The sequence below is a fragment of the Coregonus clupeaformis genome, chromosome 18 (assembly GCF_020615455.1).
Source record: "Coregonus clupeaformis isolate EN_2021a chromosome 18, ASM2061545v1, whole genome shotgun sequence".
Taxonomy (NCBI): domain Eukaryota; kingdom Metazoa; phylum Chordata; class Actinopteri; order Salmoniformes; family Salmonidae; genus Coregonus; species Coregonus clupeaformis.
In genome coordinates this window covers 46,646,166-46,673,272 of record NC_059209.1, presented here as the reverse complement: position 1 = coordinate 46,673,272, position 27,107 = coordinate 46,646,166, and the positions used below count along the sequence as shown (strand labels likewise).

General features: G+C 45.1%; 1 protein-coding gene across 3 annotated transcripts in view; it reads right to left on the bottom strand.

Annotated features, from left to right (window-relative positions):
* Positions 1 to 4,466: 4,466 nt before the first annotated feature.
* LOC121530840 (LIM/homeobox protein LMX-1.2-like) overlaps positions 4,467 to 27,107 on the bottom strand; it is a 70,325-nt gene continuing 47,684 nt past the window's right edge. For all 3 annotated transcript variants that reach the window (XM_041836111.2, XM_041836110.2, XM_041836112.2), the window contains 6 exons: positions 17,158 to 17,390; positions 10,204 to 10,379; positions 9,392 to 9,469; positions 8,923 to 8,989; positions 6,934 to 7,095; positions 4,467 to 5,755 (listed from right to left, as the gene is read on the bottom strand). In XM_041836111.2, the coding sequence (XP_041692045.1) occupies positions 5,604 to 5,755; positions 6,934 to 7,095; positions 8,923 to 8,989; positions 9,392 to 9,469; positions 10,204 to 10,379; positions 17,158 to 17,390 (868 nt within the window). In that variant the 3' untranslated portion in view covers positions 4,467 to 5,603. The remainder of the gene's footprint in view (positions 5,756 to 6,933; positions 7,096 to 8,922; positions 8,990 to 9,391; positions 9,470 to 10,203; positions 10,380 to 17,157; positions 17,391 to 27,107) is intronic.

Here is a 27,107-nt window from a genome sequence, read left to right as displayed (position 1 = left end):
ACAACCTATACCAGTTCCACAACGACCAGCGCTATTTGTGTACGACGGAATAAACTCTGCATTCGGTGAATACCCTCCTGCGCCTGACTCCTTCTATCACACTCATCACAGTCTTGCACATTCAGCCTCTGAATGCATACATACACAATCCATGTCTCAATTGTCTCAAGGCTTAAAAATCCTTCTTTAACCTGTCTCCCCCCTTCATCTACACTGATTGAAGTGGATTTAACAAGTGACATTAATAAGGGATCATAGCTTTCACTTGGATTCACCATGTCAGTCTCTGTCATGGAAAGAACAGGTCTCCTTAATATTTTGTACACTCAGTGTATATGAGTGATTGTGATGAAAAACGATAATGTTAAAAAATAAGTTATTCTGAATGATCTAAAGGATGTATTCAAAGTCCAATAATTTGTTCCCTTTGAAAAGCACTGCGAACAATGCAGGCTCCTATGTCAAGTGGATTTTCCAAGAAGGGCCATAGTGACGAACAAGAATCTGATTGGTGGAGAAGTCCCATATTTATACACCAGGACAGGCTAAGATCAAGTTAACCAAGTAGGTTGCAGGTTTGCTTCAGAACATTCATTGCTATGGTTTCTTGCTTTCAAGCTTTCTTTCTGGAGCCGGAAATTCTGAGTTTGACAGATCTTGCTAAGTCACTAATCCGGCTTTATGGAATACCCCTCAGGAGTACAGAGCCAAAACAACAAAAAATGTGTCACTGTCCCAATACTTTTGGAGCTCACTGTTTATTACAGGGATGTTAGCTGTAATCTGCATAGTACATTAGAAATGGATAACTGCGTTAGCCTGTTTCTAAGACTGTCACAGTGGAGAAATGACAGGAATTCAGCCAGAGGCGATAAGTCACGTAGAGGTTAACAAGCTGATACGGGTGGACTCATTTCCCCTCCATTTGCATCTGAAGACAGGTCAACCACTGAGGTGTTTGGGCTGAAGTGGTGATGTCAGCAATGCTCCTTTAGGGAGTGGAGGAATAATGCCAGAGTGACAGGGGATGACGAACGGCCATACCTTCCAACACCTGTGATGTCAGATCTCTTCGGTTGATAAGGAAGAGATATACTACTCTACCAGAGAGAGCTGGCATTCAGCACCTCACGAACACCACAAGCCCTCCAAGCATCGGTCGTCACCATCAAGGCAGTGGATTTTGACATTAATGTACTACCTGTGCAGAAACTCACTCACTCACATACTCTCTCATGTATGTTGTGCGTGAAGCACACAAGCTAACACACAGCAAAAAAAAAAGAAAGGGCATCTACTACCCAATGATGATACAAATAAAATCATAGTTAACATCCTGATCACAGCAACTAAAAGCTTAACGAATATACATACACACATGTGATTCATTGTTTGCAGAATGTCAACCTGCAGCCATAAAATTCTCGTAGAAAAAAGGATTCAAAAAGGGTTCTTCGGCTGTCCCCATAGGATAACCCTTTTTGGTTCCAGGTAGAACCCTACTGGGTTCCATGTAGAACTCTTGGGTTCTACATGGAACCCAAAAGAGTTCTACCTGCAACCAAAAAGGGTTCTTCAAAGGGTTATCCTATGGGGACAGCCGAAGAACCCTTTTAGGTTCTAGATAGCACCTTTTTTTCTAAGAGTGTAGGCCATCGTATGGGAGGACAAGGAGGACAGTAAATCTGGAATGACAGAAGTATCACCGCATAAAGGATGGTAAGATAACAAGATGGCACCGACATACACGGTCACACTGTTTCTAGCTCCTAGCCAACTTTGCAGTATTTTTTTTTGGTGTGTGTTATTTCTTACATTATTTGTTAAGAACGTATCTAGGATTATTACCTACAGCCGAAAAATTACTTTTGGACATTCGATCGGCGGTCAATCACCAGAAATTTGACCTGACATTTGACTTCCCTGACCTGGATCCTTTGTTTGGACTTTCCAAAGTAGCCCCATTCATCCCGTGTGCTACACAAAAACGTCAACACCAGAGATAGGGAAAAGAAGTGGGGTTCTAGTCATGCTCAGGCAGTGAGCAAACCATCCATCGCTTCCAAGTATATTACTCGCTAACGTTCAGTCCCTGGACAATAAAGTAGACGAGCTCAGGGTGAGGATCTCCTTTCAGAGAGACGTCAGGGACTGTAACATACTCTGTTTTAAGGAATCATGGCTCTCTCTGGATATATTGTCCCCGTCCATACAGCCAGTGGGGTTCTCCGTTCATTGCACAGACAGGAAGAAAAAACTCTCTAGGAAAAACAGAGGTGGATGGGTATGTCTCATGACTAACAACTCATGGACAGAACTTAAGCAGGAGGCACCCGTGGTAAGGACTGTTGAACGTTGGTCTGACCAATTGGAATCTATGCTTCAAGACTGTTTTGATCACGCAGACTGGGAAATGTTTTGGGTCACCTCAGGGAATGGTATCAACGTATAGACTGACTGTGTATGGGTTCATCGGGAAGTGCATAGAGGATGTTATTACCTCTGTAAAAATGCTGTTCATCGACTACAGCCCAGCCTTCAACACCAAAGTGCCCTCCAAGCTCTAAGCTCAGGGCGCTGGGTCTGAACCCCTCCCTGTGCAACTGGGTCCTAGACTTCCTGACGAGCCGACCCCAGGTGGTTGTGTGCTCAGTCCCCTCCTGTACTCCCTGTTCACCCATGACTGCATGGACAAGCACGTCTCCAACTCAATCATCAAGTTGGTAGGCCTGCTTACTAAAAACGACGAGACAGCCTACAGGGAGGAGGTGAGAGCCCTGGCGGAGTGGTGCCAGGAAAATAATCTCTTCCTAAAGTCAACAAAATAAAGGAGCTGATCATGGACTAAAGGAGACAGCAGAGAGAGCACACCCCCATTCACATCGACAGGGCCGCATTGGAGAGGGTCAAAAGCTTCAAGTTCTTCGGCGTGCAAATCACTGAGGACCTGAAATGGTCCCTTCACACCGACAGGAGGCTGAAGAAATTCGGCTTGGCCCCTAAGACCCTCACAAACTTGCTGCATTGAGAGCCTTCTGTCAGGCTGTATCACCGCCGGTACGGCAACTGCACCACCCGCAACCGCAAGTCTCTCCAGTTCACCCCACTATCATCTGGAAGGCAGAGACAGTACAGGTGCATCAAAGCTGGGACTGAGAGACTGATAAACAGCTTCTATCTCCAGGCCATCAGACTGTTAAACAGTCATCACTAGCCGGCCTCTGCCCAGTACCGTACCCTGAACCTTAGACACTGTTACTAGTTTCTTTAATTTATTATTTTTGTGCTTGTTTGAATTTTTACTGCATTGTTAGTAGCTAGTAACCTAAGCATTTTGCTGCACCCGCTATAACATCAGCTAAACTGTGTACATGACCAATAAACTTTGATTTGATTTTGATTTGATAATATGGATCTCAGATAACCCCATGATTAGAAGAGACTGTATGCAGTAGACGAGGCTGGGATCTGGGGGAAGTGTCAGCTTGCCTTACCGCATTGAGGAGCTGTCAGGGAGATGAAGGAGCACACAGGTGGTAGCTAGCATACATTCAAGCAGCCACTGCCTGCCTAGCTGCCTACTACATCCCCTCCAGGCTGTATTGGGGGGGGGGGTTCTGGTAGTGATACGTGGGTTGACTCATAACCTGCACTCCCCGCAGTTATATCCGTGGGGCGGGTTTAGGATCATGAAATGTTGTGTGGATGAAGGGTGGGTGCGTGGTGGGCGGGTTGAATAAAGAGAAGAAAAAAAAAATCCATAAATGTAGAATTCTTGTGCAATTCATATCTATACGCTATATTGAGGTTTTTCTTTCTTTCTTTTTATCTGGCATTAGTGCTTCAGCTTTAGGGCCTAACTGTATGCACGTCAAATACATGCCAATCACCAAATGCTTTTGGGAACTTGGGCAGAAAAAGCTAATGTAGATCCTAAATATTCAATAAATAATTTATTGAACAACGTCATTGTTCAATAAATGTTCAAGGGAAAAAAGGGAACTGTACAGCACATTTTCTATATTTGCGGGTGAGGGTCGGGTGCAGACCTCAGATTTTCACTTTATCACATATAGTCGGGCGATTGCGGATGGGTTATTAGCAATTGTGGGTGGGTGCGGGTGAACAAACAGCTGACCTGCGCATCACTAGTGGCTGGAGCCTACTCAAGCCATGCTAAATTATCCCGCTCTATTTCTCTGTGACCGAAACTACCCATCTCTCTCTTTCTCTTTCTCTCTCCTGTTCTCTCTCCCTTTCTCTCTCCCTTTCTCCTGTTCTCTCTCCCTTTCTCTCTCTCCCGTTCTCTCTCCCTTTCTCTCTCTCTCTCTCTCTCTCTCTCTCTCTCTCTCTCTCTCTCTCTCTCTCTCTCTCTCTCTCTCTCTCTCTCTCTCTCTATCTCTCTATCTCTCTCTCTCTCAAATCATAAATGAACATGGTTATAAATTTCATCCATTCACACAGTTTAATCCAAACACAACAAACCTTGTGTTCAGTCTCAGTTAACAACTGCTATACCATGAAAATACATGTTACAATTCCTTCTGGGTCACAAAATGATGCATTTGCTATTATGAGGTTCAGTCTTTTTAGTACAACTGTGTTTTAGTGTAGCATGAATTAAGCTATCATCAGGAGAAGAAATATTGTTTATTCAATGAATCAATCGACTTTGGTAATTTAGCAATTTCTTAACATTGAACATTTACATTTGACATGGTCTCAAGTCTGTACGAAATAAATAGCACAATTTTGCTCATTTACAGCTTGGCTGATAAATGGGTTATGGTTCATAATTAAATGGCATACAAATGAATTGTGGTAATCATGTACTCACTAATTACATAACAAAATGTTCTCCTTTTAAATAAAGCTTTTCAGATTCATAAGTACCTTCAAGAGCATGTTATAGTTAAATAAATAGAATGATTTCCATTTTAACATGCACAACCAATCTGCTTGGGAAAGTATTTACACCAAACGGACACTACAATGCATCTTTATTTTTCTGAATGTTTATGTCTCTCACACACTCTTTCTCAAATACACACCCACATTGTCTCTTATGAACACACTGTCTATTTACTATGAACACCATATCTTCTCTTTAGGGCTAAAACTATCAATGTGATCGAAATGCTAATGCTGAATGCATTATAAAGAGGACACATCTCAACAATTCACAGGATTTTTTTTAAGGGTTTTTCAGTTTTATGGTCATACGATTAACTATGAAGTCATGCATTATGATAACTGGTGGGCCTGTGGTATTTGGTTTGAGTTTTTGAAATCAGTGGCTCCATTGATTTTATTTTTGTGGACAAAGAAAGGTGTGCTACTTTTGTGGAAGTAATATACAAATATGCTACCAATAATCTCTAGAAAGTATTTTTTTCAGGGAATCTCCATTGTCGAGAAACTATTTTTCTCTAATTGAGTCCATTGTCTGCACATGATCCAGGAGTCATTGGAAGAGGTCGTTGCTTATGTCTTGTCCATAGCAGTGTGGAAACTCCTTGATATGAGGCAGTTGAGGAAGTTGAGAAGCAGAGTTTGTGGATGATCTGCTATATTACATAATATAATTTCTGTATGTGGTTCTTTCATGATGCAAAGTAAGAGTTCTGCATGGAATAGAGTCGGTCAATGGGTCCCACACGTGCTTGCATGTTCATTTCTGAAGATGCCATGAAGCAGTCACTGAGGCTGGTTAAAGATGTGTCACTGTCTATATCATGGAAAATTGAGTCATTACCTATAAAGAAGAGAAAGAGAAAAATAAGTTGCAAGAACATAATAATTTACAGTCAAAGAAAATACTATAAACGAGGCATTGAATAAAAGCAAACTGCAACTTCCAATTGCACTGATAATAAATATGATATATTTATAACTGTCTTGCAAATTGATAATTGTTAGTCTTGATGCCCACTTTGAATGATTGTTATTACATGCCATTGTAATTCTGAAAACTGTTTTGACAATAACTCTCTTAAGGCTTTGTCCTGCCCTTTCTGGGACAGTTACTATGGATCTGAGAGGAACATGTCAACAAGAGGCATCTATCCAAAAGAGCTTAATAGCAAATGTTTACGTATCTCATAATTTCTCGTCCTATTATTTTCCTTGTGGGAATTGTTAACTTTATTGCGCTCCAGATTTTAATGACACTGTTACAAAAGATGGGGACAGAGTGATGAAGAGACATATCTTTTAATGTGTTGGCAATATCATCCTTCCCTCTATTTATCCCATAAAAACAGAGGGAGTGTGATGAGACTGGGACTTTGGGTGTTGCAATTGCAAGACACAAAATGGAGGCTTTCAGAAATGATATCAAGTTTAGTAAACAATCTTTATGGGGTTGGAGACACTGCTCAGAATTGTCTTCTACCAGTTTCACCCCGTATACAGTGTGTAAATTAAATGGAAGAATAAAATAACTGATTCAAGTTTGATTTAAACCTTTTTGTTTTGTTTGCAATTGCATCCCTCTCATTGTCACATATTAATCACATACAATGGTTATTTTGCATCGTGGCACATTACTTCACTCATCATGCTCACCATTGTTTTGATTATAATGTACCACAAGCCCTTTGGATTATCTAAAAGCTCTTCACATTGTCCGCAATGCAAACTGTCACATAGCATAGCATTGCATGTCACCAAACCCCATGCACAGACAGAGAGAACATATTGAGTGATTGTGGGGTGGGAGGAGGAGGGGGAGTAGAAAATATGCTGGATTGATTTTAAAATGAACTTCAAAATAAACCAGTGGCCTGTGAGTATGTTTGTGTCATCTCATGTGGAAGGGGGCTGCTTGTACTTTGTGCGAGCAGCCTAAACCAGGGCTCTGTGGCCTGAACACATGTCCCACACTGGTGAGCATACAAGGTTGAGAAGGGGGGTAGGGGGGTGGATGCTCACCATATGGGTTCATGTGGTCTCCGGGCATCTGTGGGGGAGTGAGGCCCTGCTGGAAGGGGTCCGTACTGTAGCCATTCTGATCCATGGCAACCAGTTGCTGCTGGGGCGGGGCCAGTGGCGTGAAGGAGTTCATCATGCCCTCCATCCGATTGGACATCACCTCTGTAACACAGCCAACCACGTGGAGAAAGACTTTACATGAAGACTGTTGTGGAAGAGGCCTTTACATGCATTTTTCAGCAGTGCTCCTGGGAGGAAAATCATCAACTCTAAATCTAATACAGAAACTAGACCATGAGCACTGTCTCCATGGAAACCCTCTCTGCTCTGCTGTGGGCAAGGGAGATTCTCCCAGCATTCCCTTGAAGAAGGCAGCTCTTGACTCACTCAGTGGTGAGTGGGACGCACACACAGCCCTTGTGGGTTTGAGACTGGAGCCCACCACCCTGCACATTCCTTTACAGTGGTGAGCCCTTGTGAAAAGATGTCTGTCATTCATTTATTTTGGGTTCCAGAAGTTTCCATCACATATGTCTGCTGTAATGCTTTCTTGTTTAAGTTAACTGTACTCAGTAGATTTTGTGATCTAAAATACATATATCTCCTCAAATACTATCCTATCCAGTATTCACAATATGCACTTTTGGGCAACAGCATTTCAGGGCATACTGTTTGCCTTTCCCTAGAGAGTTTGACAAAAGGCACATATATTAAATATTCTAGATCTGTTGAGTAATAAAATGTAAATGTAAGCCTTGGGATTTCCACAGTAAAGAAAGGTAGCTGCTTTAGATTGTACAACTATATTTCTCTACTGTTTGCAACATCTCTTAAATCGTGAATTTTATGTCTAGTGTATACTTTGTGTAGATACTTCCTCCTCACTGTTATATATCTTGTGTTTTCTTACAATATCGTGAAACCAAATCCTTTCTCCATAGTGGATGTGTCTGTTTTCAATTAAGCTTTTGTCTGTGCCTGGAATCATACCATTAACCACAATTGCATCTAAAATTCAAAATCTAATATGATTTGTGAACATTTTACAACTGCTCTAGTGATTCTTCCTCGCAGTGTGGTACAGTGCCAATGCGTTATGTGCAATATTTTTATTTGTCTTGAATTCTGAGAAGGTTGTCTCTGAACACTTGTTGGTGTGGCTCTAACCCTGACGAACAGTCTGTATGACATCATTACAGAAGTGCAGTGTCTGAATGGAAACGTGAGAGTTTGACCTGGCTACAGCATGCACACTACAGTACTCACACAGGATGGGTCATTTTATATATAAGACTGATTAACAGGGTTTCATTTGTAAATCTCCCCACCCACACACACAGCTGACATGGTCTCCCATATACCATGCCTGACTGGGGCCACAGACGCTAGCTAGCCTCCTCCACCCCACAAACCAGTGGAAACTAGGGCTAATACGTGGGAGGTCACACATGAGCAGAAGCCATTACGACCGTTCTACTCCAAGGGTTTGCATGTTGCCTCAATTAATGCCATCTTTTGGAGTGGTCACACAGAGCTGTGGTATACAGTATGTGATTATCCTGCCTCTGTATTTCTCATTGAAGTGCCATGCTGCGCGTTTAACTGGCTGAATCATCATTTTTATTTCTGTTATGTGATAATCCCAGATCACAATTTTAACACCATGTCAAATGCAAAATAATTGTCTAAAGCCATGGTAATACTGAACCAGTAACATCTGTTTTTAAACTTCTGAAACAGCTAGTAGCTGCAGGTAGCTTAGTGGTTAAGAGCGTTGTGCCAGTAACCTAAAGATCGCTGGTTTTAATCCCCGAGCCGACTAGGTGAAAAATCTGTTGATGTGCCCTTGAGCAAGGCACTTAACCCTAATTGCTCCTGTAAGTCGCTCTGGATAAGAGCGTCTGCTAAATGACTAAAATCTTTAGAAAATTATACTGGGGCAGTGGTTATTGGCCTATTTCAACCCAAACTGTAGACAGTGTACTGTACCTTGGCCAAGCCTTTGAGTATTCTGTTGTTCGTGTTGCTGCTGCTGCCTCCTTGCCATCTTCTTCATCTAAAACAAAGGAGACGTTTAAGTAACTCCCCAAACTAACGTGCTGTTTTTCATTGGAAAACGATGCCTCTTGTTGCTCACCCCTGAGTGAACTACAGGAACACGTATCTTCGTTATCAAAGGCTTTTGAAGATAATATCAAAAAAGGAGGTGGGTGTAGGTATGACTTAGGTAGATTTGAATGCGTTGCACTTCAACTTTACAGAGCTAAAAGGAATGCAATGAAATAGTTACATTTATTGTTGATAGCTGTGGTGATTTGTTAGCTGTAATACTGTAATGTTTGCCCATTCCGGCCAATCCATGTGTACTGCATTGCTATTACTACATTGGTCTCTTGATTAGTAACAAATAACATCATTATCACAAATAACACTGCCTTTGGGGTGGTTGTGCTCTCACCTTGGCTCTCTGGTTTTGAAACCACACCTGCACCACACGAACACTGAGGCCTGTCTCAGCAGCCAGGGTCTCCCTTACCTTTAACAGTCAACACAAACGCATTTCAACATCACACAAGAAAACACTTCAGTACAGATTGTGGCAGTCTTTTTGGACCTCTTGGTTCCTGCCTCTTCAAAGCTTTGGAGTGGGTGCAGTGAATTATTTTAGGGCCTACGCTATGGATGCAGTTCTTCTCTCTCAGAATGTCATTTGGCGCAGGGCAGGCGGGCTGCGTTACCCTCTACCTCAGTTAACAAAGACCAGAGTGCTGCTAGCCACTTCAAAGCACCGCTCTGAGGTGCTGGAGATTTTTCAAATTTGAGAATTTTATTTGTAAAACTACCGTAGGCCTCATGGCATTCCTCCAATTCTCCACATGTCAGTCTGTCCAGGGGGATATTATGAAGTATTAGTATTGGATTTGCATCTACCGTATACTACAGAAACACCTCAAAGAAAGCTTAGAAGATTGATTTTGTTGCTTGTCTTCTCACAAAAGCCAGCTTTCAGTTCAAACTGTGTATACTGTAGCCGTGCAGACATTTCAAGTAGTGTTCCCAATGTAGGTCATTCTTTCAGGTCATTCTCTGTAGCCTAAATACACTTGTTCCTCATAGCTACTTTTGTGCTCAAACTGCAGCAAGCCTCCTTCGTGCTGGAGGTTAAACAAAGTGTTAGTTTTCACCTCTGTTGAGTGTTCAGTAGGCAGACAGTGGGATTAACTCTGGTGGTGGTGACCAGGTCATGTGGAGGAGAGGAGAAGGTCTCACCTTTCTGCAGGGTTTGGAGGACACCTCGAAGGAGGCTTTGAAGGCTCGTCTCTGCTGAGTGTTCAGAATGGTGCGGGGTCGCTTGGGCCTTCTGGGGTCCTTCCCATCATCTCCCTTCCCCTGGCCTCCCGTGCCTTTCTCCTGCTTGATCCCCAGATCCTCATCGTCGCTTTTCTCTGCATGGAGATACAGCCATTTTTCACAAATATCAGTATGGGTTTGAGCTGACAACTTCCCTGACAGTCTACTGATAAATATATGCTTTTTGTTCTTTTCAATTCCAAGAGATTCTGACTCCGCAAGGGTATCCATAATGAAAGGAGACACATGCGGTTTTAATAGTTTGTTATGAATTTATTACAAAACGAATAGGCCACATGCACGATTTTCAGAAGACTAGTTCTTACCAGAAAAGCACAATGTTATATTGTGTCATTGGTAATTAATTACACTCAGTGTTGGCTGTTACACCAAATAAATCTTTGATAAGAATCCTACGTAGCGGATCCACAACAACATGAAATGGCAGCATGAGCACATATGGGAAATTAATTCAAAATAACATAGGAAATATAAAATATATATTTCAGAACCTGAAAATAATAGTAAAATGCACATTGGGTCCCAACAGACAAAAATACTAAAAAGATGCTATGCATAAATAACACAATTGGAAAAAGTTCTAAGACGTTCTTACCAAATGGTGGAAAGCTGATGTGTTTTGTTATTGTCTATTGTAATTGCATGTGTCCATAAAGGGATCTTTCTGTCTCTCTATTGGCACACATAATATGCCATCTTAATAAAACAGCTAAATGGCTTCATCATCACATAGTGTGATGGACATTAGATCATTAATCTAACAAGCAATATCAGCGTACATAATATAATGATACTCATACTTAAAATGCTAAACTTCATGAGTTTACAAAGATAATGATAGAATCCTATGTTAAATAATGTATCCCCAATGCATTCATTACAAAATACAAGGCCTGGGTGAGTGAAAGGCAGTGTTCTCAGAAGCAGCAGCACTGTCAATTAAAGCAACAAATGATGTGGGCTTCCTGTGATGGCTTAGAGATGCATACATGATGGTGTCGTTCTGTCTGCTGTCATCTGGTTCTGATTCTCTACTGTAAATAGTGTGGTGTAGTAGGCTAAACTGTATTTCGCCAGTTGATTTCTATATTTTATTTTCTGTAAATGCCGAGGTTAACCTCTATTCATGTAAAATCTTGAATTTCTAGACACTCCAAAAGAATGCCCATGTGATACACTGGGGCAAAACGAAGCGTGGAAGTAAACCAAATATTCCTTTAAGTTGACAAAAGTTGACAAGGACAGATGCGTTTGACAAATTCTCTGCCTTTGTGTGCGTGTTTAAATGAGAGCCAGATGGGACTGAACAGTGAGGCTTGGCGAGATGCCTCATTGTGTGGAGGCGAGGAGAGGAGGCGAGGAGTACAGAGGAGAAGATGAGAGGACCTTCGCTCGGCCCTCTGCAGAAAGGCCCTAAATCCTCCCGTCAGTCACCATGATACACTGATTTAATTATTTCCATTATTGCCCGCCGACACAAGGACCCAACAGCCATTAATACAGTGGCTTTTTGTCTACCCTGCTTCTGTCACGACTTCCGCCGAGGCTGCCTCCCCTCCTTGTTCGGGCAGGTTTCGGCGTTCGGCATCACCGGCTTACTAGCTACTGCCGATCCATTTATCATCACTCCATTTGTCTTGTCTTCAATCACACACACCTGGTCCTTATTCCCTCATTAGTCATGGTATAAGTGTTCCCTCTGTTTCCTTGTCTGTGTGGGTGATTGTTTATTGTGGAGGTTTGTGAAGCTCGGTGGAGCTCGTGTATTGTGTATCGACGGGAGTATTTTCCCGTGTGTCTTGTTTTTTCCAGTGCGCCTGTTTTGTGCCCTGGAGTGTGTTTGACACATTTCTGTGTAAATCTGTATTTTGCGGATTAAAGCCTGTTATTCTGTGATTTACCCTCCTGCACCTGACTTCTTCAACACCACCTCATCACAGAATCACCCACCCGAGATGATGGAGTCAGCGGGAGAGACGCACATGCCTGGAGTCGTGGAACGGGTCCAGGAGCATTCAACTATTCTAGCCAGCTTGGGTGAAGCGATGGGTCAGCTTCTTCATGTCGTCCAACGCCTGGAGAGGAGAGAGCCCGATCCGTCGAGAGCAGCTGGTCAACCGGATCCCCCCACCTACACCCCAGCACCTTGAGGGATCCAGATATCCCGACCAGGGGAGTTCGACAGGACAGCGGCGCTGTGCCAAGGATTTCTTCTCCAACTGGAGCTCTACTTCTCCAGCATCCGGCCGGTTCCATCGGAGCGGGAGAAGGTGTCCGCCCTCGTCTCCTGCCTCTCGGGGAAAGCCCTGTAGTGGGCCAATGCGGTGTGGAATGAAGGAGGAGCCGCGTTGGAGAACTACGGGGAGTTCGCTCGCCTCTTCCCGGCGATCTTTGATCACCCGCCTGAGGGTCGAGATGCGAGCAAGCGGCTGGTCCACCTGAGGCAGGGGACGAGGACTGCGCAGGACTTTGCATTGGAGTTTAGAACTCTGGCAGCTGGGTGCGGGTGGAACGAGCGGGCCCTGATTGACCAGTTCCGGTGCCATCTGCGAGAGGATGTCCGACGGGAGCTAGCCTGCCGTGACACCATGTTGTCCTTCTCGCAACTGGTGGACATGGCCATTCGTTTGGACAACCTGCTGACAACCATAGGACGTCCTGGAGGAGGTCTGCCCGTTTCCATCCCGGCCGACTCGGATCCAGAACCGATGGAGATGGGTGGAACCGCTAGCCGAGAGAGCGGAGGACGACAGCACCAGTGCCACACTGGTGGCACGAAGGGACATTTCACCACACGTTGTCGTCAACGCTCTTCTGGGTTTGGAGGCGGCAGGCAGGGCACTCTCGCATCACCCCAGGTATCGAACACCCACACTCGTTCAGAGCCCTCTGCTGCACACTGTAAAATACTTATCTCCTTTCCTGAGCACATGGATGTTCCCCAGTGTAAGGCGCTAGTCGATTCAGGCGCAGCTGGGAACTTTATGGACAGGGCATATGCACACAATATAGGCATTCCTTTGATTCCCCTATCCATTCCACGCTCCATCAGAGCACTTGATAGTCGACCATTAGGGTCCGGGTTGGTTAAGGAAGTTACTGCACCAGTCACCATGATTACCCAGGAGACTCATTGTGAGCAGGTTACTTTTTCCATTATTGAGTCTCCTGCTTTCCCTGTGGTATTAGGTATCCCTTGGCTAGCACTCCACAACCCCACCTTCTCATGGCCGCAGAGGGTTCTCACAGGGTGGTCGTGAGAGTGTCAGGGTAGGTGTCTAGGTGTTTCCGTTGGTGCAACCACGGTGGAAAGTCCAGACAGTACCTCCACCGTGGGCATTCCCCCTAAATACCTCGATCTGGCGCAAGCGTTCTCTAAAACGCAGGCTACTAAATTATCCACCTCATCAGTCGGGGGACTGCGCGATAAACCTCCGGGTAGACGCTGTACCTCCCAGGAGTCATGTATATCCCCTGTTACAGGCTGAAATGGTGGCTATGGAAACATATGTCACGAGTCCCTGCGCTAGGGGTATAAACGTCCCTCCACTTCACCCGCCTCCTCAAGTTTCTTCTTTGTGAAGAAGAAGGACGGAGGTCTGCGCCCGTGCATTGATTATCGACCACTGAACAGGGAGACAATAAGATTTAGTTATCCTCTCCCCCTCATTCCTTCACTGATTGAATCAATGCACAGGGCGCGCTTCTTCACCAAATTAGATCTCAGGAGTGCGTACAACCTGGTGCGTATCCGAGAGGGAGATGAGTGGAAGACAGCATTCAGCACAACCACAGGGCATTATGAATACCTGGTGATGCCCTATGGTTTGATGAATGCTCCCTCAGTTTTCCAGTCCTTTGTGAACGAGGTGTTTCGGGACATGCTTGGTCCCGGTGTAGTGGTCTACATCGATGACATCCTGGTGTATTCCGCTACGCGCGCCGAGCATGTGTCCCTGGTTCGCAAGGTGCTGGCGTGACTGTTGGAAAATGACCTTTATGCTAAGGCAGAGAAGTGTATGTTTTTCCAGCAGTCCGTCTCCTTCCTTGGATACCGCATTTCCACCTCAGGTGTGGAGATGGAGGGAGATCGCATTTCAGCCGTGCGTAATTGGCCGACTCCAACCACGGTTAAGGAGGTGCAGTGCTTCCTTGGCTTTGCCAACTATTATCGGAGGTTTATCCGGGGCTTTGGCAAGGTCGCAGCTCCCATTACCTCCCTGTTGAAGGGTGGGCCGTCCCGGCTCCGCTGGTCTGCGGAGGCTGACCTGGCCTTCAGCAAACTGCGGGGTCTGTTCACGTCAGCCCCAGTACTGTCCCACCCCGATTCATCACTACCGTTCGTAGTGGAGGTGGATGCGTCCGAGGTTGGGATAGGAGCTGTCCTGTCTCAACGATCGAGTACGCCACCCAAGCTCCGCCCCTGTGCGTTCTTTTCGATGAAGCTCAGCCCGGTGGAGCAGAACTACGGCATTGGTGATCGGGAGCTGTTGGCTGTTGTCCGAGCCTTGACCGTGTGGAGGCATTGGCTCGAGGGGGCAAAACACCCTTTCCTCTAGACGGACCACCGTAACCTGGAGTACATCCGGGCAGCGAGGAGGCTGAATCCTCGCCAGGCCAGGTGGGCCCTATTCTTCACCCGGTTTGATTTCCCTCTATCATACATCCCGGGGATGAAGAACGTGAAGGCAGACGCGCTGTCCCGGTTGTATGACACAGAGGAGAGGCCCAGAGACAACACTCCCATACTGCCAGCCTCCTGCATTGTGGCGCCGGTAGTATGGGCGATGGACGCGGATATAGAGCAGGCATTACGCACGGATCCCTCTCCACCTCAGTGTCCAGATGTCTTACAGTACATGCCTGCTCTTATCCGTGATCGTCTGATCTACTGGGCACACACGTCACCCTCCTCTGGTCACCCAGGTATCGGCTGTACAGTGCGCTGCCTGACCGGAAAATACTGGTGGCCTACCTTGGCTAAGGATGTGAGGGTGTATGTCTCCTCCTGCTCAGTGTGCGCCCAGAGTAAGGCACCTAGGCACTTCCCAGCTGGTAAGTTACAACCTTTACCAGTTCCACAATGACCATGGTCTCACCTAAGTGTTGATTTTCTAACCGATCTTCCCCTCTCCCAAGGTAACACCACCATCCTGGTTGTTGTGGACCGCTTTTCTAAAGCCAGCCGCCTCCTTCCTCTGCCCGGTCTCCCCACGGCTCTGAAAACTGCGGAGGCCCTGTTTACACATGTCTTCCGGCACTACGGGGTACCAGAGGATATAGTGTCTGACCGACGTCCCCAGTTCACGTCCAAGGTCTGGAAGGCGTTCATGGAATGTCTGGGGGTCTCGGTCAGCCTGACCTCTGGGTTCCACCCCAAGAGTAATGGGCAGGTGGAACGGGTAAATCAGGACGTGGGTAGGTTCCTGCGGTCCTACTGCCAGGACCGGCCGGGGGAGTGGTCGGTGTTCTTGCAATGGGCAGAATATGCCCAGAACTCTCTCCGCCACTCCTCCACTAACCTAATGCCTTTCCGGTGTATTCTAGGTTACCAACCAGTTCTGGCACCGTGGCACCAGAGCCAGACCGAGGCTCTTGCGGTGGATGACTGGTTTCGGCGCGCGGAGGAGACGTGGGTTGCTGCCCACGTTCACCTCCAACGCGCCGTGCGTCGTCAGAAGGCCAACGCTGACCGGCACCGCAGTGAGGCCCCCGTCTTTGTACCGGGGGATCGGGTCTGGCTCTCGACCCGGAATCTGCCCCTCCGCCTGCCCTGCCGGAAGCTGAGCCCACGGTTTGTGGGGCCATTCAAAGTCCTGAGGAGAGTCAACGAGGTCACTTATAGGTTATTACTTCCCCCTGATTACCGTATTAACCCCTCGTTTCATGTGTCTCTCCTCAGGCCGGTGGTAGCTGGTCCGCTCCAGGAGGCTGAGGTGCAGGAGGTCCCTCCACCTCCTCTGGACACCGAGGGGGCCCCGGCGTACTCTGTCCGTTCCATCCTGGATTCGAGGCGTCGGGTGGGGGGCCTTCAGTACCTCGTGGAGTGGGAGGGGTATGGTCCGGAGGAACGGTGCTGGGTTCCGGTGAGGGATATCCTCGATCCCTCCATGTTACGGGATTTCCACCGTCGCCATCCGGCTCGCCCTGCTCCGCGTCCTCCTGGCCATCCACGAGGCCGGGGTCGGCGCGCTGCTGGAGCCGCGTGTCAAGGGGGGGGTACTGTCACGACTTCCGCCAAGGCTGCCTCCCCTCCTTGTTCGGGCAGGTTTCGGCGTTCGGCGTCACCGGCTTACTAGCTACTGCTGATCCATTTATCATCACTCCATTTGTCTTGTCTTCAATCACACACACCTTGTCCTTATTCCCTCATTAGTCCTGGTATAAGTGTTCCCTCTGTTTCCTTGTCTGTGTGGGTGATTGTTTATTGTGGAGGTTTGTGAAGCTCGGTGGAGCTCGTGTATTGTGGATCGACGGGAGTATTTTCCAGTGTGCCTTGTATTTTCCAGTGCACCTGTTTTGTGCCCTGGAGTGTGTTTGACGCATTTCTGCATAATCCTGTATTTTGCAGATTAAAGCCTGTTATTCTGTGATTTACCCTCCTGCACCTGACTTCTTCAACACCACCTCATCACAGCTTCCACTTCCTAGCCCTATAAACTTCTGCTCCCTGCCCGTAATATCAATTTTTCATAGAATAAAATGAATGAATGACTGAATAAAATCACTCAAAATGTGGGTCTCACCCAGAATATGGTTTTGTACCTTTCTGTGTTTGAGTGAGTGTGAGTGTGCATTCTTCTGTTTCTGTGTGTACTGTACTGTACTGACTGCGATAGGATTTGGTCTTACCTGAGTCGGAGTCGTCCGGGCTGACAGAACTGAGCAGGTCCTTCTCCTTCTCATAGTCACTCTTACACAGCAGCTGGCCCTCCTTCAGGACAAACTCATCCCCTTTCCTCAGCTGCCGGTCACACACACAGCAGGAGAAGCAGTTGAGGTGGTATACACACTCCAAAGCACGCATCACAAACTCTGTGGGGGCGATCTTCTCCAGGCATCCGCTGCACTTGGCGGCAAACAATCTATTGAAGAAGGTGAGAGAAAAGGTACCATTACTAATCAGATTAATCGAAAACGTATGTTACAATTTGATCACAGAATCAAGGGGGGTCTACTTAGTCTCCCTAGCTTGACCTGTCATCATGGGCTTTTGATTAAGAGTGTTTGAGGGTGGCAGGCTGCTGTGGCTGATCATGTGGGCAGCCAGCACCAGTGAGTGATCCCTTTGACTGGAGCTCATGTGTGTAAGTGACTAGGGTCCCCCTATCCCCATGCCACTCCAACAGAGCTTCGTCATGGGCACCTAAATGCCTCTTAGCCTCAGACAGCTGGCCAACACTGGGTTCAGTCAGTTATGATGCTCAATTAGAATCAGCACATTAAAACTCTACATGTCCTTTTTCCTCTCTTTACTTGTTTATCGTCATCACTGTTTCTCTGTCAGATTAGCATCTGATTCTTTACAACTATTGCAATAGGTTGTCAGCATGGTCTGTTTGAGTAATGACTAGCAACTGGAACATGCCCACTGTGTCCTCATACTTTTCTACACCCAATACATTTATGACATGGACTTTTGATTAATCTCCTCCTTCATATCTCATCTGGCCATCCTAAACCAGCCTCTATGGTGCACGGCTATATTAACACCTCCATCTTCCATTATACCCTTTCAGGAAGATGTAAAACTGTTTGTATTGTTTTATTGGTGGCTGGGAGAGTATTAATTCATTTGCTATAATTCAGAAGGAGAATCATTAACTGGGCAAGGAGGCAGAGAGTGTGGTTGATCTTGTCCAGCCATGAAGCTGGTTTTATTAGCTTGGTCTTTGTTTTCGTTGGTCTGGAGGACAGCTGGCAGCCGCCTATCTATTTGTGGTGAACATCTATTTCATTGTGCAAGGGAGAGAGGGAGAGGGAGGGAATGGAGAGCGCAGCAATTGACATCATCTGCTGTTTCAGGACAGGGATGAGCGATAGTGATGAATATGTTTAAATATGAGGGGAGAGAAACCCAGGGAAGGTTTTGTCATGCTAATATTATTGTAGGTGCTGATTGAGAACTGATAGGGAGTTTGTGTCTGCCACACAGTTCAGTAGAGCAGCTGCTTGCATGGTTGAAACAAGAGACACGTTTGGTTGCTGCTTCTAGTCTCTACATCTCATATCAGGTCCATCTTTGAGCAGCCATTTACTACAAATCAGACCGTAGTCAGCAAGCCAAACTTTTCTCACTATAATCGCAAAACAACAGAGATATCAGAATTGGCACATGCATGCTTTATGAAATCCTTGAATCTTTCAATTATTACAATACGTTAAGAAGATTATTATTAAACTATGGAAAAACATAGATGATAATCGCTCCAAAAAATTATTTTGGGCATATTTTGCAAACAAGCTGACTTCTTGTGAAAACAACTTGCAGACCTACAGTACACTTGCTTATCTGCTCAACTATGAAATTACTGTGATCCGACAAAATATGCAATTCATATAATCTTAAACAATGCCTAATATTGATTTATCCTTTATTTAGGCAGAGTCCCATTGAGACCAAAGTCTCTTTTGCAAGGCAGCCCTGCATTACAAGGGCAGCAAGCAATTACACATTCAATATTCAAGCTGTATCAAAAGATAATAGCAGGGACATCCAACATACATACAGATGTAGGATCTTAATTTGAACCAGTTTGCTACAGCAGGAAAATAATCCTACAGCAACAGGAAATGTGAATAATTATGTTGATTATAATTAATGGCATTTTTTTGTAGGGGCTGATATATTTTTCGTTAGGGCAAATCAAGTCTGACGTTTTAAAGTAGAAATTACTAACTTTAGAATACTTCTTAAACCTTGAATACACTAAAAGTTTGCATTTCCTGCTATGCAGGAACATTCTCAGCAACAAAAGAATGAACAAATTAAGATCCTACATCTGTAATCCAATATCTACCACAAAAGTGTACGAGTAAAACAAAAAGAGATCTGTTACAGTGACAGTCCTCGTGGATCAACCATGCAGTTGCATGGAATGTTGGTTATCGCTGTTTAAACAAATCAAAATATTCACAAGATAGATCAATAATAATTCATAACTTTAGAGAGAAGGACTGCATCCTGGGATTGAGGGACATGAGGGGATGAATGTGTGGAGACCAGCCCAGAGGTCCAGCTCTAATGTTTAGCTAATGATTGGCGTCTGAGAGGAGAAAGGCAGAGGAAATGACTTGTTAGTATGGTTTGATATGTCCCAGATTCCAAATTCACCTTCAACCGCTCTCTCAAATCTTCTCACCCAGATAAAAACATTCTTATTCAGACCCTTCTTTTCTTTCTTTCTTTGCCTCTCTGATTCTAATCTTGTAAGCCATTATTTTTCTATTTCCCCTCTGTCACTTTGCATTATTTTTGGTGCTGTAATTCCTATTTGTCCCTTCTGGAATCTTCCTGTCCCTCTTTGTCCTCTGGTCTAATCCGGACTTCTAGCCTGTTGTCGGCCCCTGTACCCCATTCTCAGTGGGGTTCAGATGGAATATCCATGCATGACGCCCCTTCTATGGCAACCACACCTCCACAGGAAGGCAACGGCGACTTTTCGGATGGGCAGAGAGGGCCTTTCAGAAGCTGGCAGGAGAAGTAAATCCTTCTCTAAGGAACAAGGGGAATTAGCAGGGAGCACTGGACTAGGGATTTAACCCCTCTCCTTTGAAAGGCCCAGTCACTCCGACTCCCGCGGCTAGCTACAATCAAACAGAGGGGGGGTGGGGGGTCGCGGTGCAGAAAGGAGAACACAGCTCCCTGAATGACACAAGCACTGGATTGTGGAGGAGCCTAATCCCACTTTAATACCTTTCCAAGTTCAGCTCCTAAAGAATGCTCTTTAAAACAACACCAGTGTGTGAGCAGTGAAGGACAACCAGAGGGAGGCACGCTATTCAACCTCCATAACATTACCTGATTAACAGATAGAGGCCCAGGCGGTGGGGAGAACATGCCCACGGGAGACAGGGGAAAGACACAGATGATGATGATCACGCTGATCTGTAAAATACTATAATAAACACATCAACTATCAAGGTCATGCTGACTCCAGCCCTAAGATGAACAGGGTCTGCAGTTTGAAGTGTAGGCTAAGCTCTTTGTAAAAGCTAATGGGGCAAGAGGGATAAGATGCAGCAGCTGGTGTAGTGCTGGGCTAGCATGGTTACTTTATCAGTATCCTTTTACAAACCGACTCATATCACTCAAAAATGACAAACTGGCTCAATGACTCAAAATGCCATTTCAAATCAAATCAATATCTGCCCAAAATCCACCAATGAAAAAAGAATGCATCAGTTTCTGCTGCTGCCAATAGTGACCCCGCTATTGAAGCCTGCGTTAAGAGGTATGTTGTTTGTTGTGTGCTTTACTGAGGACGGAGATAGAGCACGGACCACAAAGAGGACCACCAGCAGGATCCTCTGTCCCTGCTTTCGTTTGCAGTCAGGATCTGCGTTTCTCTCCTCCCACACCTGAGCGCACAGATCAGCCCATAAGACCCTCCTGTGTGGATCAATGACCACGTTTCAAGCAGCAAAGTGCCAATATTTACCCAGGCGTTCTCAGCATTGGACCTCATCAGTAGAATAAGAGATAATCTCAGCAGATACCTTTAAGAGGGCTCCCAGGGGAATCATTATCTCCTACCAATCCTTTGTCCACACAATTCCTCCTTCCATCCTTCCATCTCTTAGCACTCAATATCTCTCATTCTTATTTGTTTTTTTCTTTTCTCTCTCTCTCTCTCTCTCTCTCTCTCTCTCTCTCTCTCTCTCTCTCTCTCTCTCTCTCTCTCTCTCTCTCTCTCTCTCTCTCTCTCTCTCTCTCTCTCTCTCTCTCTCTCTCTCTCTCTCTCTCTCTCACACACACATTCTAGCAGGCTGTACTGAGATTCACAAGAACCTAGACTCTCACCTTGCTAAAAGCAATGTAAAACAGTAAATGGAACAGCGGCATTTCATCATTACTCTGCATTCACCTATGGCGAATTCAGCTATGCACCCTCAAAGTACCCCTTACGATGGAAAATACTCAACTTTTTGACAAGCTTTGTCAGATAGAGATATTTAAAAAAATATATATATATCCCTGGTCTGGTCAAAGGATAAGCTCAATGCAGCTGAGAGGCCTCAGCCTTTGGAGTCGAGGGTTTTCACCTCCCTGTTCCTCTTCTTTCTTTCTCCTGCTAAGGCCTGCTGCAGAAGTATGCACTTTCCCTTTGAACAGATTAAAAGCAACTTAAAGTGTGACAACATCTTAAGCTTTCACCACATGTTGCCAATGATTTCCCACTAAAGACATTACTTTCAATGCTTCTGCCACAGTGATAAGGATCAGGGTGAGAGAAAGGGATAAAAGAGGAGCCGGAGGATGAGAGAGAGGTATGGAGGAGTTTGTAGATTGATAATCATGGTACATTTAGCAACACATGGTCTCGTCTCACCTACTCCCCTTTTGCTATTAAACAACCAGAGAAATAGCATAACAATTTAGTGGGAGAATAGCCCAGGCTATTATGTCCTGGCATCCCCTTCAAAAGAAAGAGAGGATCAGGATTAACCCACGGGAACAGCTGTAAACAATCACTTTGAAGATGGCCTTCCTTGTTTCACTAAGAAGCGGGTGGACCTGTAAGGCTGGCCATGTCAATCAGCCAGACGTGAGGGATGAGATGTATGGACCAGGGTCACAGCCACAGGAAGGCCTCCGGACACTGACTGCAGACTGAGGACCTGTGGAGCAATTGGTCAACACCACATGGCTGGAAGCTCATTGATTTACAGGCTACATCTCTGGCCTGACCTTTCTCTCCAGCCATCCATCTCTACTGCAGTCCAACAAGAGCCCAAGTCGGCTGTCTCCTGGAAACCAAGGAGAAGGGTGGAGGCAGAGACCAGAGGAGAGAGGGGTGGAGGGAAAGAGGGTTGGAGGGAGAGACCAGAGGCCAAGGATACTGATAAACAGCAGCTCCTGTTAAAAACATGGTAACTCTGTTCCAATGAAGACTGGAGTGTAACAGCACAGAATATTAGATATAGAGTTGAACAGCTTTACTGGGTGTGGATGTATGTTACGTGCAAAAACATTTGATGCCCAGATGTTCCTTTGTGCATAGATGAATGAATGTGATCCTTAACATTTAGAAAATTACTTTGTTATGTACAATTGTGTTGGCTACTAGATACAGCACGTTAGACCATAGAGGCACGTGTTCTAAATATAGCAGCCTCAACTTGAACCCTACTTTGTCTAAATGCTTACAGTGATAACCACAGTTGTAAAACACAGAGCATAGAGAGGGACTTGACATGCAAGAGTATGGACTGTCATCATAACTAAAACAACACTCAATTTGTTAATTTACACTCAATTACATTTCAAATCTAGGGCACAACAACATGGTATTCTAGAGCACCATTACTTTTAATAATCCTGAAGGATATGGCTCCATAGCAGTATGGTCTCAGCATTTCTCTTAGGTTGGTGTGTATAGATATGTGTAGAAAGTAATGAAGCCAAATAAGAAGTGCCATCCTTCCAGTCCCCAGGGCCAGCTCCAGTCAGCCCTAAAACATGCTTAATCACCTCCCTCCCTGCTCTTAAAACATTAGCATAGTAATGGACTTCAAATGGAACCGCTTTGTTTTTTCATTAAACTCTCAGCAGGTAAAAGTAAAACCCATTAGAGGAAAATGTGCACACCACTAATGGCTCAATCACATCTCTCTCACATGGGCTCTCAGTCTAGCAAGGCTGGCATTTGCTAAGATGCCTTGCTGAAGGAAGCTATGAGCTCATGTGCACCTGACCCAAAATGCCAATGAAAACATACGGCATAATTTTTGGATATCACTATGTTTTAAACATGAGTTATATAGTGAGTCACAGTCTGGGCTTAGGATGTGTTATTCTTATCACTTGACCCCCACTGCCGGTCTGGCTCAGATGAACTGAGTATTTCTATGACAACATGATCTCCTATGTACTGGAATGCTAAGAGATTTCTTCAGGCAAGCCTCTGGCCACACAGACAGCCAGCCGGCTAGTCATATTAGATTGGGCAATATCACTGTATTATACAACTACACACAGCAATCTTCTGCTTTTAGTCACATTCAAATGATCACATGCCAACAACTGTGTTTTTCCCACACTAGTCACGAGATGAAACAAGGTGAAACAAGTTGTGTCATGTCGCTCGGTATCAATATCAAATGTCTTCACATCGCTTTAGACGGCAAAATGCATGAACTTCTATAGCAGGTGTTTGTTCCCTTAAAATTGCAATTTGTTTGGGGAGGTGTGTTCTACTGCAGCATGTTGGTCTTCCAGGTTCACCAGATGCTGTAAACCCTGTGGGCACAACCTGACAGTCAGCTGTGGGAGGACAAAAGGACCTGTCACTGGGAGAGCCTCATCACACGTATCGGAAAAGGCCAGACACCAACCAGGGCCCTGACATGTTACTGCTGCCTATCATAATGCTATCATTTCCCAGACATTCTGGGACACCGGCCATCAGAACACAGAGCCAGGAGCAACACCCACATGCCTCCAAGCATTGATCAAGTTGTTGTGCGCTTAAGTCTGCCGTTCTTTGTGATTTCTTCCAGCCAGTGCTCCGTGTCTGTGCTATGGAGTCCCATAGTGTTGGTGTTGAGCTTAAAGGCCTGCTTCTGTTACCTCATCACCATCTTTCTCATGAGTTTATAACAGATGCAAATTAACACCATACAGTTAAGCTCTGTCTTTGTCACTCTATAATCAAGACAGAGAGGTAACTTTCTCTGCATGTTAGGGAAAGAGTTGTGCTTCTAGCACACAGTGAAATAAAAGCTAGTGTTGAAATGTGAAAGGACAGTGAGATCTCTGGCCAGCAGAAGAGGCTGAGTACACAACTAAGCAGGCAAGCAGGCAGCCAGGTACACAAGTGCTGTTTGGACAGCTGTAGTTTCTGTGGATGGACACTCAATGCAACATCGCATTCAAACCCTGCTTCCACACAGACAGTGTCATCACTCACTTTGCATTATAGAGTTGGGTATAAAAAGAATAACTGAAATGAGCGAGTCTTACGATACATAGGATAGACTAACTTCCTGATTATTGCATCTAGAATAGAATATAATACAACTTTATTGTCCATCCAGGATGGACATTTTTCTTTGGCATCACCTTACATTAAAAAAATCACATACACATACATTCTCACATCACACATATTTAAACCAGTCAGTCCATCACACTAAAAACATACGGGGACATTGATACATTCACTCAGAAATGACCGCTGCCCCAAATGCACTGATAAAATAGATAGATAAGTACATATACCAATACAATTTACGTTGCATTTAGCAGTCCAACAGCACAAGGAACAAATTAATGTTTGAACACATTTACTAACTAATAGCATACAGTGGGGAAAAAAGTATTTAGTCAGCCACCAATTGTGCAAAATCTCCCACTTAAAAAGATGAGAGAGGCCTGTAATTTTCATCATAGGTACACGTCAACTATGACAGACAAATTGAGAAAAGAAAATCCTGAAAATCACATTGTAGGATTTTTAATGAATTTATTTGCAAATTATGGTGGAAAATAAGTATTTGGTCACCTACAAACAAGCAAGATTTCTGGCTCTCACAGACCTGTAACGTCTTATTTAAGAGGCTCTTCTGTCCTCCACTCGTTACCTGTAGTAATGGCACCTGTTTGAACTTGTTATCAGTATAAAAGACACCTGTCCACAACCTCAAACAGTCACACTCCAAACTCCACTATGGCCAAGACCAAAGAGCTGTCAAAGGACACCAGAAACAAAATTGTAGACCTGCACCAGGCTGGGAAGACTGAATCTGCAATAGGTAAGCAGCTTGGTTTGAAGAAATCAACTGTGGGAGCAATTATTAGAAAATGGAAGACATACAAGACCACTGATAATCTCCCTCGATCTGGGGCTCCACGCAAGATCTCACCCCGTGGGGTCAAAATGATCACAAGAACGGTGAGCAAAAATCCCAGAACCACACGGGGGGACCTAGTGAATAACCTGCAGAGAGCTGGGACCAAAGTAACAATGCCTACCATCAGTAACACACTACGCCGCCAGGGACTCAAATCCTGCAGTGCCAGACGTGTCCCCCTGCTTAAGCCAGTACATGTCCAGGCCCATCTGAAGTTTGCTAGAGTGCATTTGGATGATCCAGAAGAGGATTGGGAGAATGTCATATGGTCAGATGAAACCAAAATATAACTTTTTGGTAAAAACTCAACTCGTCGTGTTTGGAGGACAAAGAATGCTGAGTTGCATCCAAATAACACCATACCTACTGTGAAGCATGGGGGTGGAAACATCATGCTTTGGGGCTGTTTTTCTGCAAAGGGACCAGGACGACCGATCCGTGTAAAGGAAAGAATGAATGGGGCCATGTATCGTGAGATTTTGAGTGAAAACCTCCTTCCATCAGCAAGGGCATTGAAGATGAAATGTGGCTGGGTCTTTCAGCATGAAAATGATCCCAAACACACCGCCCGGGCAACGAAGGAGTGGCTTCATAAGAAGCATTTCAAGGTCCTGGAGTGGCCTAGCCAGTCTCCAGATCTCAACCCCATAGAAAATCTTTGGAGGGAGTTGAAAGTCTGTGTTGCCCAGCGACAGCCCCAAAACATCACAGCTCTAGAGGAGATCTGCATGGAGGAATGGGCCAAAATACCAGCAACAGTGTGTGAAAACCTTGTGAAGACTTACAGAAAACGTTTGACCTGTGTCATTGCCAACAAAGGGTATATAACAAAGTATTGAGAAACTTTTGTTATTGACCAAATACTTATTTTCCACCATAATTTGCAAATAAATTCATAAAAAATCCTACAATGTGATTTTCTGGAGAAAAGAAAATCTCATTTTGTCTGTCATAGTTGACGTGTACCTATGATGAAAATTACAGGCCTCTCTCATCTTTTTAAGTGGGAGAACTTGCACAATTGGTGGCTGACTAAATACATTTTTTCCCCACTGTAACATTCAAGGTAATAATCAATAGACTGTCTATAGGTTTTCGGTCCATTACATCATTGTAACTGTCTCTAAACTGGACTTTTATCTTGGATTCAAAACAGCTGAATTTATTCCTCTACAAATGAGGCAGAAGGCTGTGAATTACAAGGCTGGTATTAAGAGCGCTCTGCTTCTTCTCACTCCCCCCAGTCAGTCCAGCCGACAGTAACTGAAGCTGTTTGTACGGCCCATCTCCCCGGCCGCCCTGCTGGAGATGTGACATCTTTACAGCACATGCTCTGCAAATGAGAACCTCCGAGAACAGAGCGAGGGCTGGGTACAGCTCCCATTTAAAGCCACTGTAAATTCCTCCACACCCATTTTATATTTTTAATAACTCTATCGCAGGGCCTCTGTCTGTCTGCCCCTTCCAAGCTAATCTAGGTGAGGTGTAGCAGACCCCCCATTAAGGGCTTGGCCAACTCAATGAGGCATCCTGGGTGATTGCTCCTTTTGAGAGAGGGAGCTGGGGATGGTTAGCTACACTGGGAGTAATAGCTATCAGATGTTGTGGAGTCTACTGCTGCCTATAACTGCCCACAGCTACGGTCTGCTTTTCACGACAGTGGACCTGAGGCTTGCTGTACTCAGCCCTGGTTAGGGCAGTTAGGGCAGAGGAGGCTCTGAGTCTAT